This window comes from Pelobates fuscus, chromosome 3 (genome assembly GCF_036172605.1).
Source record: "Pelobates fuscus isolate aPelFus1 chromosome 3, aPelFus1.pri, whole genome shotgun sequence".
NCBI classification, from domain to species: domain Eukaryota; kingdom Metazoa; phylum Chordata; class Amphibia; order Anura; family Pelobatidae; genus Pelobates; species Pelobates fuscus.
The window spans coordinates 163,228,930-163,247,984 of record NC_086319.1 but is presented as its reverse complement, the minus strand read 5'-3'; the positions used below and the strand labels follow the sequence as shown (position 1 = coordinate 163,247,984).

The window sequence follows — 19,055 nt, the reverse complement described above, 5'->3', positions numbered from 1 at the left end:
GTTATAATAAAAGAAAATCGACTTTAATTATAATTTTTTTTTAACTTGGCTATTTTTTATTAATGACACAGGTCACTTGTCAACTCATCCTAATTACTTGGATAGTTAATACACCAGGGAGCAGGGGCATGTGCAGCTTTGCTAAAGCAGTTGGAATCTTGGTTTAATTATTATAACCAAAATAGTATTTTTAAAGGATTACTATAGGGTCAGGAACACAAACATGTATTCCTGACCCTATAGTGTTAAAACCACCATCTGGGCCTCTCATGCCTCCATAAATATAGCAAAATCTTACTGTATTCAAGCATGAAGCTGTAACTCTGCATTAGTGATGTCCCGAACGGTTCGCTGGCGAATAGTTCCTGGCGAACATAGCGTGTTCGCGTTCGCCACGGATGGCGAACATATGCGATGTTCGGTCCGCCCCCTATTCGTCCTCATTGAGTAAACTTTGACCCTGTACCTCACAGTCAGCAGACACATTCCAGCCAATCAGCAGCATACCCTCCCTCCCAGACAGCATAGAATTTAGATTAATTCTGATGCTGCATTCATTTTTTTTTTTGTGTTTGTGTCTATTATACATTATCCTCCCATAGCCAGTAACCTGTGTTTATTATACATTATCCTCCCATAGCCAGTAACCTGTGTTTATTATACATTATCCCCCCATAGCCAGTAACCTGTGTTTATTATACATTATCCCCCCATAACCAGTAACCTATGTTTATTATACATTATCCCCCCTATAGCCAGTAACCTGTGCTTATTATACATAATCTCCCCCATAGCCAGTAACCTGTGTTTCTTATACATTATCCTCCCATAGCCAGTAACCTGTGTTTATTATACATTATCCCTCCCATAGCCAGTAACCTGTGTTTATTTTACATTATCATTTACATAGCCAGTAACCTTTGTTTATTATACATTATCCCCCATAGTCATTTATCGTTGGACCCAGGGCCGGCGCGTCAATAAGGCGGCACAGGCGGCCGCCTTAGGGCGCACGGGCTCTGGGGGCGCAATATTTCAGTGGCCGGCAGGAGGGAAGCTCTCCCTCCTGCCGGCCATCATCTGGACCCCAGCGCGGCAGTGCTGTGATAAGGCGGCGGCGAGGGAGCTCTAATCTCACCGCTCTGCTCCCTCGCGCACTGTCTGCTGATGCCGCGGGAGCCGGAATATGACGTCATATTCCGGCTTCCACGGTATCAGCAGACAGCCCGCGAGGGAGCAGAGCGGTGAGATTAGAGCTCCCTCGCCGCGCCTGATCACAGCACTGCCGCACGCCACCCAGCAGCCCCACTGGACCACAGGGAATGATCCATCATCCACACCAGCTCTCCAGGTAGGGAGGCTGGGTGGAAATGTTTTATTTATTAAAATAATTAGTGAATGTATGTCATGTGTCTGTGTGTGACAGCGTGTGTGTCTGTGTGTGACAGCGTGTGTGTCTGTGAGTGACAGCATGTGTGTCTGTGAGTGTCTGTCTGTGAGTGTCTGTCTGTGTGTGTCTGTGAGTGACAGCGTGTGTGTCTGTGAGTGACAGCGTGTGTGTCTGTGAGTGACAGCGTGTGTGTCTGTGTGTGAGTGTCTGTCTGAGTGACAGCGTGTGTCTGTGAGTGACAGCGTGTGTCTGTGAGTGATTGTATAAGTGTGTGTGCATGTGAGTGTATGAGTGTGTCTGTCAGTGTATGATGAGTGTGTGTCTCAAATCAGTAAGAGTATGTTTCTCATTGAGTCTGTGTGTGACTATCAGTGTGTCTGTCAATGAGTGTCAATCAGTGTGGGTCTGTCAGTGTCAATGAATGAGTGTGTCAGATCAATGAGTCTGTATCTGTCAGTGACGTCTGTGTGTTTGTCATTGAGTGTGCAACTGTCAGTGTGTACAGAGCGGAGCGGAGCGGAGTGCGGTACAGGAGCTTCTGTTTCCTGTACCTGGCCAGACTGACAGGAGGTGCTCACAGAGAGAGCATTCCCTGTCAGTCCGGCCGGGTACAGAAAACTGAAGCTCCTTTAGGGGATCTGCTCCGCTTGGCAATGCAACAATAGAGGTAGGAGGCACACCAGGAAGGGGAGTGTGACCACTAAACAATAGAGGTAGGAGGCACACCAGGGGAGTGTGACCACTAAAGGGAATGGGAGAGAAACACCAAGAGACAGGGAAAAGAGGGGAGAGGGGAGAAGAACACTAAGAAAGGGACGTCGGGGCTGGTTAAGAGGCACATAGGTGAAGATTTTGTTGTTTTTTTTTGGGGGGGGGGGCGGAAAAATGCATCTTCGCCTATGTACCTAAAAATGCAAGCACCGGCCCTGGTTGGACCTAGGCAGCATGATGTCTTAGGCCTGCCCAGAGAGTGAGTGAGTGAATAATATAATATATATGTTCAGAAACATATTAGTAATATATGTAAATCGGGTTCATGCAAAGAGGGTGAAAAGGTATTAAAGAAAAACACACTTATTGCATCAAATTTACAAAGCCAAACTTTTAAAAGCTTTCCTCATTTCTTTCTCGGATGAGGAATATATCGGTTGTAGACTGAGGATTTCCATCTGCCCAATCTTTTAATAATATGCACTGGAGTGTCAGTGTTGAAGGAGACCGAAGCTGCCCCTATTCTAAATGAAAGACCCGAGACATGGATACAACCCAATCTTAGGAGTAGTGTTCTGATGTAGAAGATGAATTTAGCCGTAGTCAGAAGGATTCAGTGAGAGTAGTGGTGAAATGTGTGTGGCATGACTGAGCGTGGGTAAGTAAGAGTCAAGTATTTTAACTGGGAACTAGTTCTAGGTGGGTTAAAGTGGCATAGCGGATGGATGAGTAGTTTGGTTCGTTTTAGAGGTTTGTAGAGAAAGTATATAGTGATTGTGACGAGAGCAATCTCGCCACATTGCATTGGAGAAGCATGGTTGCCCGCCTGTTGCCTTTGGACTATGGACCAGACTTTAAAAGACTTTATTTTCCCTGCAGAAAGGCTTATTCGTGCCTTTCTGCCGGGGTGTTCGGTAGATTTTATCTACCGAACAAACTGCCGAAGGTGCGACCACCTGGGAGCTGGAGTGTGCCGCCAATTTACCTCCCTGAAGCTGCGGTTAATACAGGGTGGTCTTTGTTCATTTACCGAACACGTGGCGGCGGCCATTTTAAAAGTCCCGAGCGGCCAGCGGTGTTCAGCGCTTACACCATGGATCTAAAAACAGACACGTATTTGCACAAACACCGCTGAGCCGTCCGCCGCCTGGTTCTTATTCGTACAGATCTAACGAATACATGTTCATCCGGTACTTTTGTTATGTGAATGTGTTAACCCAGATAGCTATGCCATGGAGCCTATTCGTGTAATTAAAGACTTTGGCTCCATGGCAATTGAACTGTGTGAATAGGATCTGAGCGCTATTCGGTAGTTTTGTGCGCTCAGATCCCAGCTATCTGGGGATGTGTGACATGTCTGTGTTTTATGTATAAAATATGACTTTGTGCTCACCATGTGCATAATGGCGATTTGCCTTTGTCCTGGGAGATAATTGAATTACTTCTCAATTATCTCCAGGGCAGAGGAGAGGAAGCCAGGATGCATTGTGGGAAAGTATTGTGACTGTATGTCCTAAATTGATACCTGTATGTCTTTTGTTACAGTCTCCCATTTGGTCCCCTAGGGGAGTGTCCACCAAGTGGGAGACCTGCATAAATACTGCCCATAATAAACCAGACCACTGCTTGACCCTCAACACGGAGCCTTGTCTCATCTTTGGGGGTATTCACTGTATGCTGATAGAGACTGATTGCCAGGAGTGTAAGCCGCTTGGGAGCTTTTCCTGTTCGTCTGCTAGCAGCTATTCGTGAGGTTCCGGTTCGGGAGTTTGGAGTGCTACCTTATTCCCTTGTATGCAGTTCGGGAGTTTGGCGCATTAACTTGTATTTAATTCGGGAGTTTGGTGTTTTACTGAAGCTGCCTTTATATCTGAAAGGGGAATACCGCCTAAACGGATTATAACCCCTTGTCTGCTGAAACGGTCCGTTACAGTGATCATGATTTTTAGCGATATCCAATATTTTTAAGGTGGTCCCAGTGCCACCACTCATATCTGGTGTCACAATAGCTTGCATTTAAAAAAAAAAAAAAACCTTTTTTGACTGTAATATAATAGCAGTCAGTTTCCTTCACACGTGTGCGTTTCAGGGCCTGCCAGGGCACAGTGTCACACCAGTGCAACTCATATCTGGTGTAACAGTAGTGTACAGTTAAAAAAAAAAAATACAGGGGGCTTGTTGTCACCTTTCGGGGACCCTTGGTGTTGTACGTAGCTGGGTGGAGGAAGATACCTTCAATGACATCAGTGAGGACAAGGAACGGGACATGGCTAGCTTGGTATCCAACCTTGTGCAAATGGGGAGTTTGCGGTTGTGCAAATGGACTGTTTGCGGTTGTTTGCGGTGCATTAAACGGGGAGTTTGGTCTGTCACTGTGAGGCGGGCGTAACCCTTACACTACCTGATCGATACATCATCATACCTGATGTTTTAAAGCACGTTATTCCAAATAATTTAGGAATGTTAGGTGATTTATGCCCTTTATGGATTAAAACCAGACTCTGCATCAACTATGTAATTTTCCCATGGAGTTTTGCCATGGATCCCCCTCCGGCATGTCACAGTCCAGGTGTTAGTCCCCTTGAAACAACTTTTCCATCACTATTGTGGCCAGAAAGAGTCCCTGTGGGTTTTAAAATTCGCCTGCCTATTGAAGCAGTGGCGGATCCAGAGCCTGATCTCGGGAGGGGCACTTGTAGATTATTTAAAAAAAATAATCCTAGCACAATAACCACTACAGCTCAGTGTAGTAGTTATGGTGCCAGTAGTGCCAGGATCCCACCCCAGAGTAAGTAGTCATACCGTTTAAGAACAGTTTGACAACTTACCTGGGGTCTGCTGGGATATAGGGCATAGGAGAAGTGGTGTGTGTTAGGGGTGAAGTGTGTGTGAAAGGTGCAGTGTGTGTGAGCGGTGAAGTGAGTGTGAGTGCGTAAGGGTGGCAGTGTGTGTGTTAGGGGGCAGTGTGTGTATGGGGGCACTGTATGTCTGTGTGGGGCAGTGTGTGTATGGGGGGCACTGTGTGTATGTGTTTGGGGCAATGTGTGTATGGGGGGCAGCAGTGTGTGTAGGGCACTGTGTGTGTATAGGTGTGCAGTGTGTGCGGGCCAGTATGTGTATGGGGCATTGTGTATGGGGACAGTGTTTGTGGGACAGTGTTGTATGGGGACAATGTTTGTGGGACAGTGTTGTATGGGGACAGTGTTTGTGGGCAGTGTGTGTTTGTGGGCAGTGTGTGTTTGTGGGCAGTGTGTGTTTGTGGGCAGTGTGTGTATGGGGGGCAGTGTTTGTATGGGGGGCAGTGTTTGTATGGGGGCAGTGTTTGTATGTGGGGGCAGTGTGTGTAGTGTTTGTATGTGGGGCAGTGTTTGTGGGTCAGTGTGTGTATGGGGTCAGTGTGTGTATGGGGCAGTGTGTGTATGGGGACAGTGTGTGTATGGGGACAGTGTTTATATGGGGACAGTGTGTATATGGGGACAGTGTGTATATGGGGACAGTGTGTGTATGGGGGCAGTGTTTGTGTGTATGGGGGCAGTGTTTGTGTGTATGGGGGCAGTGTTTGTGTGTATGGGGGCAGTGTTTGTGTGTACGGGGGCAGTGTTTGTGTGTATGGGGGCAGTGTTTGTGTGTATGGGGCAGTGTTTGTGTGTGTGGGGTCAGTGTGTGTAGTGTGTGTATGGGGTCAGTGTGTGTGGGGTCAGTGTGTGTGTGGGGTCAGTGTGTGTATGGGGTCAGTGTGTGTATGGGGTCAGTGTGTGTATGGGGTCAGTGTGTGTAGTGTGTGTATGGGGTCAGTGTGTGTATGGGGTCAGTGTGTGTAGTGTGTGTATGGGGTCAGTGTGTGTAGTGTGTGTATGGGGTCAGTGTGTGTATGGGGTCAGTGTGTGTATGGGGTCAGTGTGTGTATGGGGTCAGTGTGTGTAGTGTGTGTATGGGGTCAGTGTGTGTATGGGGTCAGTGTGTGTATGGGGTCAGTGTGTGTATGGGGTCAGTGTGTGTAGTGTGTGTATGGGGTCAGTGTGTGTATGGGGTCAGTGTGTGTAGTGTGTGTATGGGGTCAGTGTGTGTATGGGGTCAGTGTGTGTAGTGTGTGTATGGGGTCAGTGTGTGTAGCGTGTGTATGGGGTCAGTGTGTGTAGTGTGTGTATGGGGTCAGTGTGTGTAGTGTGTGTATGGGGGTCAGTGTGTGTAGTGTGTGTATGGGGTCAGTGTGTGTATGGGGGCAGTGTGTGTATGGGGTCAGTGTGTGTATGGGGGCAGTGTGTGTATGGGGGCAGTGTATGTGGGGCAGTGTGTATGGGGGGAAGGGGAGGAGGGAAGGGAGGCTTTTTAATAAAAAAAAAAATGTATTTAATAAAATATATTTATGTCCCCCCTCCCTTCTTACCTTTATTGAGGAGGAGGGGGGATATTTATGGATCCCTGGTGGTCCCAGTGGGGAATCCCTGGTGGTCCAGTGGTTCCAGTGAACTCTAGCCCGCGCTCCAGGGCTAGAGTTCACTCTCGCGAGATTTGGAGCGTTGCCGTGGTAACCGCGGCAACGCTCCAAATCTCGCGAGAGGAGGACCCGGAGGAGCTGCTGGTAACAGCTCCCGGGTCCTCTCTCCCTCCCCTGCCGGTCGGCTGTCAGTAATGTGCCTGCGGACCGGGGAGGGAGATCACTGATCTCCCTCCCCGGTCCGCAGGCACATTGCAGGGCTGGCGCTTGGGCAATGCCAGCCCTGCACTAGCCGGCAGGGGAGAATCTCGGGGGGGGCAATTGCCCCGTTGCCCCCCCCCCCTGGATCCGCCAATGTATTGAAGTCTATCGCGGTTCGCCCGTTCGCGAACATTTGCGGAAGTTCGCGTTCGCCGTTCGCATGCTGTTTGTCTCAGAAAACAAGCTGTCTGCTGACATGATCATAAATGGTAGCCTGATCCAATTACAATGCTTCCCCATAGGATTGGCTGAGACTGACAAAGAGGCAGATCAGGGGCAGAGCCAGCACAATTCAAACATAGCCCTGATCAATCTGCATCTCCTCATAGAGATGAATTGAATTAATTAATCTCTATGAGGAAAGTTCAGTGTCTGCATGCAGAGGGAAGAGACACCGAATGTTTGGATGCATTTTAGGCAGCCATGACCCAAGAAGGATCTCTAACAGCTATCTGAGAAGTGGCCAGTGAAGTTATCACTAGGCTGTAATGTAAACACTGCATTTTCTCTAAAAAGACCGTGTTTACAGCAAAAAGCCTGCAGGTAATGATTCTACTCACCAGAACAAATTCAATAAGCTGTAGTTGTTCTGGTGACTATAGTGTCCCTTTAAATTGGGACAAACCTTTAACAATGCTACATTTAATGTATGGTGGAGCAATAAAACCATATAGTAAAACACAAAGGCAATAATAAAATACAATAAAATATAACTGTCGCACATACCTTTAAAGAAAATGGCCAGTGGATCAAGTAAAGGTCCATGTAATCTAGTTGGAGAGTCTGGAGGGACTGTTTAACATGCGATTGAATGAGTTCTGGCACGTGGAAGGTGGACCATAACTGAAAAACAACAACAATCTAAGTGTTCCATTTACAGATAATTCTACCTACCAGAAAATTTACAGAAAAATAACTCTATAGTTGCATATTTTAAATAGTCCATGAAATATATGTTATGGTAGTACTATGTCCAGTAATTCTGTGTTCATAGCATAAATATTTCTAGCCCAACAATATTAACGATCACTGCAAGCATAATAAGCACTACAGATTGCTGAGGAACTTCTGGCTTTTGGGGGAAGGTGGGAGAGGATAGTAGTGACTGCACAGCAGGTTGCATGTCTAATAGAAATAAATGGGTGGAGGTAACCCTTGAGAGAGTTACACTCAAGAAAAAAGAAAAGAACAATGACCAACAATTAAAACTTAATTTTAATTATAATAAAAATGTCTGTATGGTAAGATTGGGACAACAAGAGTATGAAGTGTGTCAGTACTCAAGCTAGGAATACAATAAGTATAAATTGTATCATTACTTGAGCTAGGAAATTTCCCTATTTTCTAGGGGTGTGGAATACATGAATTAAATGACTATTTGGTAGCCCTTCTTCCTGTCAGGCTATACTGTTATCTTCTGTCTCTTACTGATGTACACAGCTATGCTGATTTTTGTAATGCTACACAGCACACATACCAGTATGGCCTGATTTGTGATTAGCATTTTTAAACTAACAGAGGATAAATGTCAATGAGTTGAGTTATTTTTTCCATTTATCTTAATGTGAAGTGAAGTGCATAAGGTATGTGTTTGTAACAGGTCAGCATTGTAAATAGTAATTATCTTCTCTTTCCTGGGAGCATTATAAAAAGCCATTATTTTATTAGGAGATTACATGATGCTGGATACTACAAGTTACTGCTCAGGAAGAAGATAAGTTGGTTACACCTATAAATTTCCTGATCAGGAAGATAGAATTTAGATTGCTGAAACATGCTATAGTGGCGATGTGAAAATTCCTTTGTGGATCCATGTTTTAGCGAAAGATGTGGGGTATAGCATTCTAGTGTTGAAAATGGATTAATAAAGGGCTACATGAGGGTATTGTGTGTATAACGTACAAGAAAAGACTCTATGGGTGTTCTTAGTTAATTTTGGACTAAGGCCTAAAGATTATGGGACCGGACCACACATGAATATTTCAATTATATAATTGTTGTAAACCATTTACTGTAGTAACAAGTCACATATGTAGTAACTAGTACAAATTTGGAGCGTTTAGGGTGCAGTAGATGTAGGAATAATTAAATGGAGTACCAAAGCTGGATTTCTTATGTTTCCATAGGAACAAAGAAAATGAATTCTTATTAGGATGCTAAAGGCATGGGCAGAGAGGTGAATCATTCTCTAAATATATAATACTTTGTCCAATGCTATTATTCTAAGTAAGGCAATATAGCAAACCAAATGATCTCTAACAGGGAGCAATTCAGCAAGAGCCATAAAGAACTTCCCTCCACTCAAAAGCAAACTACTGAGTGCAGTTTTCAACTTTTATTATGCCCTCAGTAAGAATTAACACCTGATCTCTGACAGATGGAACTACAGCGTTTTCACCATATCCTAGAATACAGAAAACTAGCAAGCAGACAGGTCTGAAATAAAAACCCCAAAGTCCATCAGCAATAACTGCTTTGTCTACAAACATTCTGTAGAAATTAGTTTTGACATTTACAATCACTAGTGTGCATTTACAATCAACTTTATTCTGCTGCATATCTCCTTTCTAAAAATATATATGCCCATTTCTGGTGTCATTAAACATTCCAATATCGCTAATCTGTACATGTACCTAAGCATATAGGTAATTAAATTAGACAGGTTAACTAGTGGGCTGAAAATCATTTGTAGTCGATTCTACAGAAGTCCTCACCTTTCCAGTGTAAAATAAGTCTTGTCGTTTTATGGTCCCATCTGCAATTTTCTCTTGAATTGCACGTCCAATCTCTTTCTCATTAAAATACAGATGAGCCCCATCAATATGACGAAAACCCACATCAATGGCTATCTTTGCAGCTTTCTCACTGTCAGCAGCAGGAACCTAGAACAAGAACAGTAACATTTTATAATACACTCATTCTATTTTAAGATGGGGTGACCAAAATTTCGCTCTCAAATTTATTTTCCCAATGCTTGGGAACCTCATAGATTTTCCCGCATCGGCACAGATTGATATGTAATGTGGGGCCAAATCCACACACAGCCTCTGATATGCTGGTACACCGATCTGCTATCTACTGTCTAAAAATGTCTAGTCAGAAGTTGTCTTCATTGCAGATTTAGGACCAAAAAGCCAAACCTTTCATGGAGGATTGGAGGAAGGCAGATGTGGTTCCTATATTCAAAAAAGGTTCAAATTCCTTGCCTGGAAATTATAGACCTGTGAGCTTAACTCCTGTGTCTGGAAAAGTATTTGAAAGGTTATTAAGGAATAATATTCAAGAATTCCTTGAGAAGAACATGGTTATCAGCAAAAATATGAAGCACGTCATGTCAAATTAACTTGATTGCATTCTACGAAGAAGTAGGTAGAAGTATAGATCAGGGTGTTGCAGTGGATGTGATCTATTTAGATTTTGCCAAGGCATTTGATACAGTTCCACACAATAGGTTAGTGTTCAAACTCAAAGAAATTGGTGTAGATGAAAATTCTTGTTCTTGGGTAGAACATTGGCTTAAAAAAAGAGTACAAAGAGTTGTCATTAATGGTAAATTTTCAAGCTGGACAGAGGTGGCAAATGATGTCCCTCAGGGTTCCGTTCTGGCACCCTTTCTATTTAACATGTTTATAAATGATCTTGAAAAAAACATTGAAAGTCATGTTTCAGTGTTTGTAGATCACACAAAACTCTAAGTAATACAATGTGAGCAAGATAACACTTTGCTGCAGAGTGATTTAGATAAACTGGGGAACTGGGCACTCAAATGACAGATGAAATTGAATGTTGAAAAATGCAAAGTTATGCACTTCGGCGTAATGAATGCCCAAGCAATATATACCCTTAATGGAAGTAAATTAGGGATAACAACACACAAAAAGGACTTAGGGATTGTTATAGACAACAAACTATGCAACTATGCAGCAATCTACAATGTCAATCAGCAGTGGCTCAGGCCAGTAAGGAATTGTCATGCATGAAAAAGGGCAATTATTCCCGGGATGAGAATATAATTTTGCCTCTTTATAAATCACTGGTAAGACCACATATTTTGGGCACCTGTTCTAAAGAAGGATATTATGGCACTAGAAAAAGTGCAGATGCGGGCAACAAAATTAATAAAAGGAATGGAACATATCAGCATGAAGAAAGATTAACAAATTTAAACCTATTTAGTTTAGAAAAACGTCGCCTGAGAGGGGATATGATAATGTTATACAAATATATCCATGGCCAATACAAACCCTTGTGTGGAAATCAATTCACAAACCAGACTTTACATAAGACATGAGGTCATGCATTTAGACTGGAAGAAAGAAGATTTTGTCTAAGGCAAAGAAACGTTTTTTTTTTTACTGTAAGCACAATAAGGATGTGGAATTATCTGCCTGAAGAAGTTTTATCAGAGCCCGTAATGATGTTCAAACAGCAACTAGATGCATACTTGCAAAAACAGAATATTCAAGGATATAATTTTTCAATGTAGGGTCAATAGCTGCTTGATCCAAGGATTAATCTGACTGCCATTCTGGGGTCAAGAAGGATTTTTTTCCCTAGTTTTTTGCAAAATTGGAAGTGCTTCAAACTGTTTTTTTTTTTGCCTTCTTTTGGTTCAACAGCAAAACAAATGTGAGGAAGGCTAAACTCAATGGCTGCAAGTCTCTTTTCTGCTATGTAACTATGTAACTACATAACAAGTCCAAACACCTCACCTATGCATGAAAACACAGAAACGAGGGGGTGGGCAGAAATATGGCTTGGAAAATTAATCGAAATTTGGCATATTTGTCTGTAGGATAAGCAGTCTGTTCGAATAAATGTTTGCAGGCAAACAATGAAGCATAGTGGAGGTTCCTTGCATGTTTGTGGCTACATTTCTACAAATGGACTTTGGAATTTGGTCAGAATTAATAGTCTCCTCAATACTTTACATAGTTTATTTTTCACACCACCTTAAGGTTTCTTCACAGTACTGCATATGGGAAAAGGGTACTTGGGGGCAGGCAGATGAGGGGAGATTGGAACTGTGATGTAATTCCAGTAAAATACAAGTTTAGCAGGCTAAGATTGCCACAAGGCATATGTATGTATATGTGTTTGTAGTATCAGTTAGTTAATTACACGTAGCTAAGATACTGTTATCACTGTACTGACCAGGTGCAGGAATGTAAGAACTGGAATTACGCGTCCCTCTCCTTTGTATCAGATGAGCCACGTGGTTAGACCGGATGGATGAGTTTAGACTCTATTTATTAAATAGGTTAAGGGTATGTGTGGGTGTAGTTAATTGTGGGAGGAGCTACAGTGCTATATAAGGAATGTACTCTATGTATTCAGTACTCAGACTTTGCTGTATTTTGGTGACGCTAGTCCCTCTGAGTCCCGATCGGTGATCCAATAAAGAATCTCTTCCTTCCTGAAGAAACCTGTGTCCATCTCTCTGTGCTTGGCTTCTGTCAGTTTCTCCGGTATCATTTGGTGCATTGGCCGGGAAGCTCATCGTTCAACGGTAGCTGAGAGGCAGAGGCGTGAGACGGTCTATCTTTGCCCACGTTCTCTACGGCTGCACCCCTGAACTTCTGCGTGGACCTCCCTTCGTCTCGGCGCCACTGGTCTGTTGTCCAGGAGATCATCGGCCTCTACGTGAGAAGTGCTGGGGTGTCCCCGTCGATGAGTGTGAACTCAGGTTCAGGAACGAGGAGGTAAGACAACTGCTGTTTTAGACGGCAGGACCCACTAGGGGTATACCGATTGTGCGGTAGGCCCAAAGGGGTTTTGAATCTGTGTATCTGCCCCCTCTGTCGGAGGGAAGGAGCGAAGGCGCACCGCTCGATCGAACGCTCTTTAGTCAGACCGTTTGATTTGGTTAGTCAGGCGGGGTCCTGGTGTAAATAGCCCTAGCCGGACACCGGTGTCTTGTCTAGACTAGCGTTCTAGGGTGTATATTACGTTCGCTAGGTCGGAGGGACCGGGAGACTAAGCGGCGCCTGTGTAAATTCGGTTCGCTAGTTCTCATCCTATCTGGGCTAAGTGGGAAGGCGTGTAAATTTGGAACCCACTAGACTTTTGATAGTGCGACTAAGAGGCGCCTGTGTAAATTCGGTTCTCTAGCTCGCTATATATGTGGTGATTGGGCAGTGTGGCTAACCAAAACGGGTGTATATAGTTTTAGGTAGTCCATTCAAGGTACTGGCCAATAGTTTAGTTGGGAATTGTAAATGTGTTAACGATTGTTTTAGTAAAGTGTATATCTTGTTAGATAGCGCGAGCTCAGCCGTCTAGCGAGAGTGTTAATAGTGTGTTGCTGTATTATAGTGCATGGTACCATAACCCTGTATATTTACTGACATTATATAATAAGTACTAATCATTGTCGTCCATTGCATGTTTAACACCATAACCACTAATAATTGTATTGTGACCTTAACTTGTGCTTTGACCTATGCTAACCGTACTGTAACCGCTATTTGTAAAAGACGATGTTACTGGGGTGTGTTATAGACGGGTAATTCGTATATAGAGAATTATAGCGTGGGTGACTGTATAGTTACGCCAAAGGGCATAATATTGATTATATAGTGACTGGTGTAACAGCTGTGTGTGTACGGGAATTCCCTGAGTGTTTATTGTTATTGTGTACGTTTCACTTGGTAACCGTACCACGTGGTGCTGTTGCCAGAGGAAACGGGTGTGACTGTTGAATAGTACACGTGTATAGTATTCGTTGTCGACGACGTTCCATTGTTAAGTATGGGTGCGTCGCAGTCAACGATTCCGGATCCCTTAGGATGTATGGTTAAGAATTTTAAAAAGGGATTCAAAGTTTGTGATTTTGGGGTAAAGATGTCTCCTGTACGTTTGGTCACTTTGTGTACTAGGGAGTGGCCTACTTTGGTTGCGGCATGGCCGCCACGTGGCAGTTTGGATCCAACTCTGGTACAGCGCTTACACGTGGCTGTATCGGGTAGGCCTGAACTTTACGGCCAGTTTCCTTATATTGACTGTTGGAGACAGGCCGTAAATGACTCGCCAAAATGGCTCCAGACATGCCACGAGGAGCAGTGTCGCCTCATGGTAGCTAGGACTTGCTCGTCCACTAGGACTGGTGTTAGGCCCATTTTGGACACGCCCCCTGAGTCCGAGATCCCTTTGCCGCCCCCTTACTTTCCGTTAAGAAGAAGTGACGCAAACGCAGGAAGTCCTGCACCCCTCCCCTCATTACCCTCATCCACTTCCGCTTCCTCCTCCAGTACAGGATCCACCCCCCCTCGTACTAAATCTCCCCTTCCGGAACCAGAATCCACCCCCATTAGAAACGAATATCCTGATTTGGCGCCACTTCAGACTTCCGGTCAAGCTTCATCTAGCTCGGCTCGAAGTGTTTTATTTACGACCTTTTCCCAAAACCGACCTCCCACATCCCCATACCCTATCTCTCCCCGACCGGAACCCATGACTGACGCCTCTCTACGTAGCCCCATCCAAACCCGACAGTTGACTGGTGCCCAACAATTAAAGCACTATCAGATGCCTCTTCGTCTGAATCCCGGGTCAGCTTATATCGATGCCGCAGGTCAAATGGCACACGCTGACCCAGTCTTCGTATATGTCCCATTTACCACAACCGATCTTTTAAACTGGAAGACCCATAATTCCTCGTATACTGAGAAACCACAAGCTATGACTGATCTGTTCACCTCAATAGTACAGACGCATAATCCGACATGGGCTGATTGCCAGCAGTTACTAATGACTTTATTTAACAATGAGGAAAGGACAAGAATAAATCAAGCAGCCATTAAAGCATTAGAGGATAGAGCCCGTGCTTTGAACCAAGCCAATCCAGCAGCATGGGCCGCGACACACTATCCCAACACCGATCCCGATTGGAACGTAAATGGTGCTGATATGGTTCAACTCAGAGTCTATAGAGACGCTATAATTGCTGGCATGAAAGCCGGAGGAAAGAAAGCCATTAACATGTCGAAGACAGTTGAGGTGATCCAGAAAAGCGATGAAGCGCCCAGTGTCTTTTATGACCGATTATTGGAGGCATACCGCTTGTATACCCCCTTTAACCCGGAAGACGCAGACAATTCCCGAATGGTTAACTCCGCCTTTGTCAGCCAAGCATACGGAGATATTAAGCGCAAGCTACAAAAGTTAGAAGGGTTTGCAGGTATGTCCATCACCCAACTAATGGAGGTAGCAAATAAGGTCTATATGAACAGGGATACAGAAAGTAAGAAAGAGGAAGAGCGCAAGATGCGTAAAAAGGCTGATATGCTAGCGGTAGCGATCGCAGGCGTAGATAAACGGGGCCCAGATAGAGGCAATAATAGATGGAGTAGGGAGCCTTTGAGTAGGGATCAATGCGCGTATTGCAAGGAAGAAGGGCATTGGAGGAACGAATGTCCGCAAAGAGAGCAGTACGAGAGAGACCAACCCAGGGCAGGCTACGGAAACTTTAGAGGTAGAGCGAGAGGTAGAGGAGGCCCCGGAGGGAGTAATGGTTATAGAGGGAGTAATGGGAACAGAGGAAGTGTTAGGGAAGACAGGTATATTCCAGCAGCGCAAAGGTCCCGCGATAGAGAAGGTAGGGACTTTGTAGGATTGGCTGACACTGTCATGGAGGACTATTGATACCGACCGGGCTCCATCCCCCTTGGTCGAGCGGAGCCTATGGTCGATGTATCAATAGGGGGGAAAAGGAGTGCGTTCATGATCGACACTGGTGCTGAACATTCAGTGGTGACTAATCTAGTTGCTCCTCCATCTGGAAGGACTATTACTGTGATAGGAGCAACTGGAAGAAGTGCTGAAAAACCGGTTCTTAAAAGTCGACTCTGTACATTGGGAGGCCACGTAGTAAAACACCAATTCCTTTATATGCCTGAATGTCCAGTCCAATTGCTGGGACGTGATATGCTATCAAAATTACAAGCGCAGATTACGTTCCTACCAAATGGAACAACATCCTTAAAGTTTAATGGACCTTCAGGTATTATGACTTTATCCGTACCAAAGGAAGAAGAGTGGCGACTTTATACAGTGTTGACTAGCCAAAACCCTAGGAGTGATGAGACATTGTTTAACATACCAGGAGTTTGGGCAGAGAACAACCCACCAGGACTGGCCCGCAATATTCCACCAATAAAAATTGAACTGAAACATGGGGTTTATCCAGTGAGCCTAAGACAATATCACATTCCGCAGAAGGCTAAGAAGAACATCCAATCCTATCTGGATAAGTTCATACGGTATGGTATCCTAAAATTCTGTACTTCCCCCTGGAACACCCCATTGCTGCCTGTTCAAAAGCCCGGTACAGATGAGTATCGACCTGTACAGGACTTAAGAGCAGTCAATGATGCGGTTGTTAGCATACATCCAGTTGTACCCAATCCATATAACCTGCTTGCTTTAATTCCGGGCGGGGCTACTTACTTCACAGTCTTAGATCTCAAAGATGCCTTCTTTTGCCTCCGAATTGCCGCAGAAAGCCAATGTATTTTCGCTTTCCAATGGGAGAACGCTGTAACGGGCTCAAAACGCCAAATGACTTGGACAAGACTGCCCCAAGGGTTTAAAAATTCACCTACCCTATTTGGTTCAGCTCTAAGTCAAGATCTACTGGATTTCGAGTCTATCCCAGGAGAATGTGTATTGTTACAATATGTAGATGACTTGTTGATAGCAGCAGTTACAAAAGAAAAATGTCAGCAAGCAACGCACGATCTACTACATATTCTCTGGAAGGCAGGATACAAGGTGTCCAGGAAGAAGGCTCAGTTGTGTTTGCCAACTGTCAAGTATCTGGGATTCCATATCTCTGAAGGTCAAAGGATTATGGGGCCAGAGAGAAAAGAAGCTGTCTGCCAAATACCAATACCCAAGAATAGAAGACAAGTGCGAGAATTCTTGGGGGCAGCAGGCTTCTGTAGGATATGGATTCCCAGCTATGCGATACTGGCAAAACCTCTGTACGCAGCCATCAAAGGTACAGAGCACGACCCCTTCTTATGGACCCAAGAACAGCAAACGGCATTTGAAGATGTGAAGAAGGCTTTGATGAGTGCCCCAGCATTAGGTCTACCTGATCACACACGACCATTCTACTTATATGTACACGAGCAAAGAAGAATGGCTGTGGGAGTATTGACACAGTACTTGGGATCATGGCAAAGACCTGTTGCCTACATGTCTAAGCAACTGGATGCAGTGGCCAGCGGACTTCCACCTTGTCTAAGAGCCGTAGCTGCAGCCGCCCTGCTAGTAGCTGAAGCCGATAAACTCACTCTGGGTCAAGAACTTTATGTACGAGTCCCACATGCAGTACAGACGTTGTTGGATTACAAAGGAAATCATTGGTTTAGTAACAGCCGTATGACCAAGTATCAAGCAATGTTGTGTGAAAACCCAAGAGTGCATTTAGAGACTGTAAACACCTTAAATCCAGCTACCCTTTTGCCGCAACCTACTGAAAGTCAACATGATTGTTTGGAAGTAATGGATGAAGTATTTTCAAGTAGACCAGATCTTCGTGATTTTCCCATCCAGAACCCCGATGTTCAATATTACACCGACGGCAGTAGTTATGTGAAAGAAGGGATCCGCTATGCAGGATATGCAGTGACAACAATAGACAAGGTGATAGAAGCTCGGCCACTGGCGAAAGGAACATCAGCACAAAAGGCAGAATTAATAGCACTAACACGAGCGTTACAATTGGCTGAAGGTTTAAGAGTAAATATCTATACGGACTCTAAGTATGCGTTTTTAACCACTCATGCCCACGGAGCTTTGTATAAAGAAAGAGGACTACTGAATTCAGAAGGCAAAGAAATCAAGTACGCAGCTGAAATCCTACAACTATTGGAAGCAGTGTGGGAGCCGAAAGAAGTCGGTATCATACATTGTCGAGCGCATCTGAGAGGAGATGGTGATGTAACCAAGGGAAATCGGATGGCAGATAGTGCAGCTAAGCGTGCTGCTGAATCAGGAAGACAGGAGTATGTGGGGCATATAGCTGCTCTTATACCAACTCCACTGTCCCAATGGACTCCAGTTTATACAGCTCAAGAAGAGGAGTGGTTAAAGACTGAACCGGGAAAGTATTTGGAGAACAAGTGGTATCAGCTAGAAGATGGAAGAATAGTCATACCAGCATCACTAGCGGTAGAAATTGTCCAAAATTATCACAACGGGACACATTCTGGGAGAGACAGTACTGAAGAATCTCTCAGGAAACATTTCTACATACCAAGATTGTCCAACTTGACTCAGGCCATTGTACGCAGATGTGTAACGTGTGCTAAGAATAATGCAAGACAAGGACCAGTAAAGCCACCAGGAGTCCAGTTTATGGGGGGACTCCCCATGTCCGATCTACAAATAGACTTTACAGTAATGCCTAAATCGGGTGGACATCGTTACCTGTTGGTAATTGTGTGCACCTATTCAGGCTGGGTAGAAGCATGTCCTACTCGTACAGAGAAAGCAGGAGAAGTTGTAAGATTCCTGCTACGAGAAATAATACCCCGATATGGACTACCCTGTTCTATAGGATCGGACAATGGTCCAGCTTTTGTTCATCAGTGCCTACAACAACTGACTCATATGCTTGGTATAAAGTGGAGGCTTCATACTGCATATAGACCCCAGAGTTCTGGTAAGGTAGAGAGAATGAATAGAACTATAAAGAACCAGTTGGCTAAAATGTGTCAGGAAACCCAACTTAAGTGGAACGTTCTCTTACCCATAGCTTTATTGCGAATCCGCAGTACCCCTACCAGAAGGATGGGCCTCTCTCCTTTTGAAATCATGTATGGGCGACCACCTCCCGTACTTGGTAACTTAAGGGGGGACTTGAGTCAGTTGGGAGAAGGAATTACCCGGCAGCAGGTTGTAGAGTTGGGTAAGACTATGGAGGAGGTACAGAAATGGGTACAAGATAGATTACCTGTGAATATTTATCCCCCTGTTCATAGTTATCATCCAGGAGACCAAGTGTGGATTAAAGAGTGGAATAATGTACCGTTAGGGCCCAAGTGGAGAGGTCCTTATGTTGTTCTTTTGTCTACCCCTACAGCGATAAAAGTAGCCGAAGTAACTCCGTGGATACATCACTCCAGGGTTAAACCAGCAGCAGTCGATTCTTGGCAAATTACAGCAGATCCAGAGAATCCCTGCAAGATCCGGTTGAAACGCACTACTCAGTCGGAGTAACGAGGAATTATTGTGGATTACAAATTT

The 19,055-nt window shown here is 44.5% G+C and overlaps 1 protein-coding gene across 1 annotated transcript in view; it reads right to left on the bottom strand.

Annotated features, from left to right (window-relative positions):
* LOC134602592 (aldo-keto reductase family 1 member C1-like) overlaps positions 1 to 19,055 on the bottom strand; it is a 50,358-nt gene that overhangs the window by 14,666 nt on the left and 16,637 nt on the right. Inside the window, exons 2-3 of the mRNA XM_063447614.1 lie at positions 9,515 to 9,682; positions 7,527 to 7,643 (exon numbers count right to left, since the gene is read on the bottom strand). Of these exons, the coding sequence (XP_063303684.1) occupies positions 7,527 to 7,643; positions 9,515 to 9,682 (285 nt within the window). The remainder of the gene's footprint in view (positions 1 to 7,526; positions 7,644 to 9,514; positions 9,683 to 19,055) is intronic.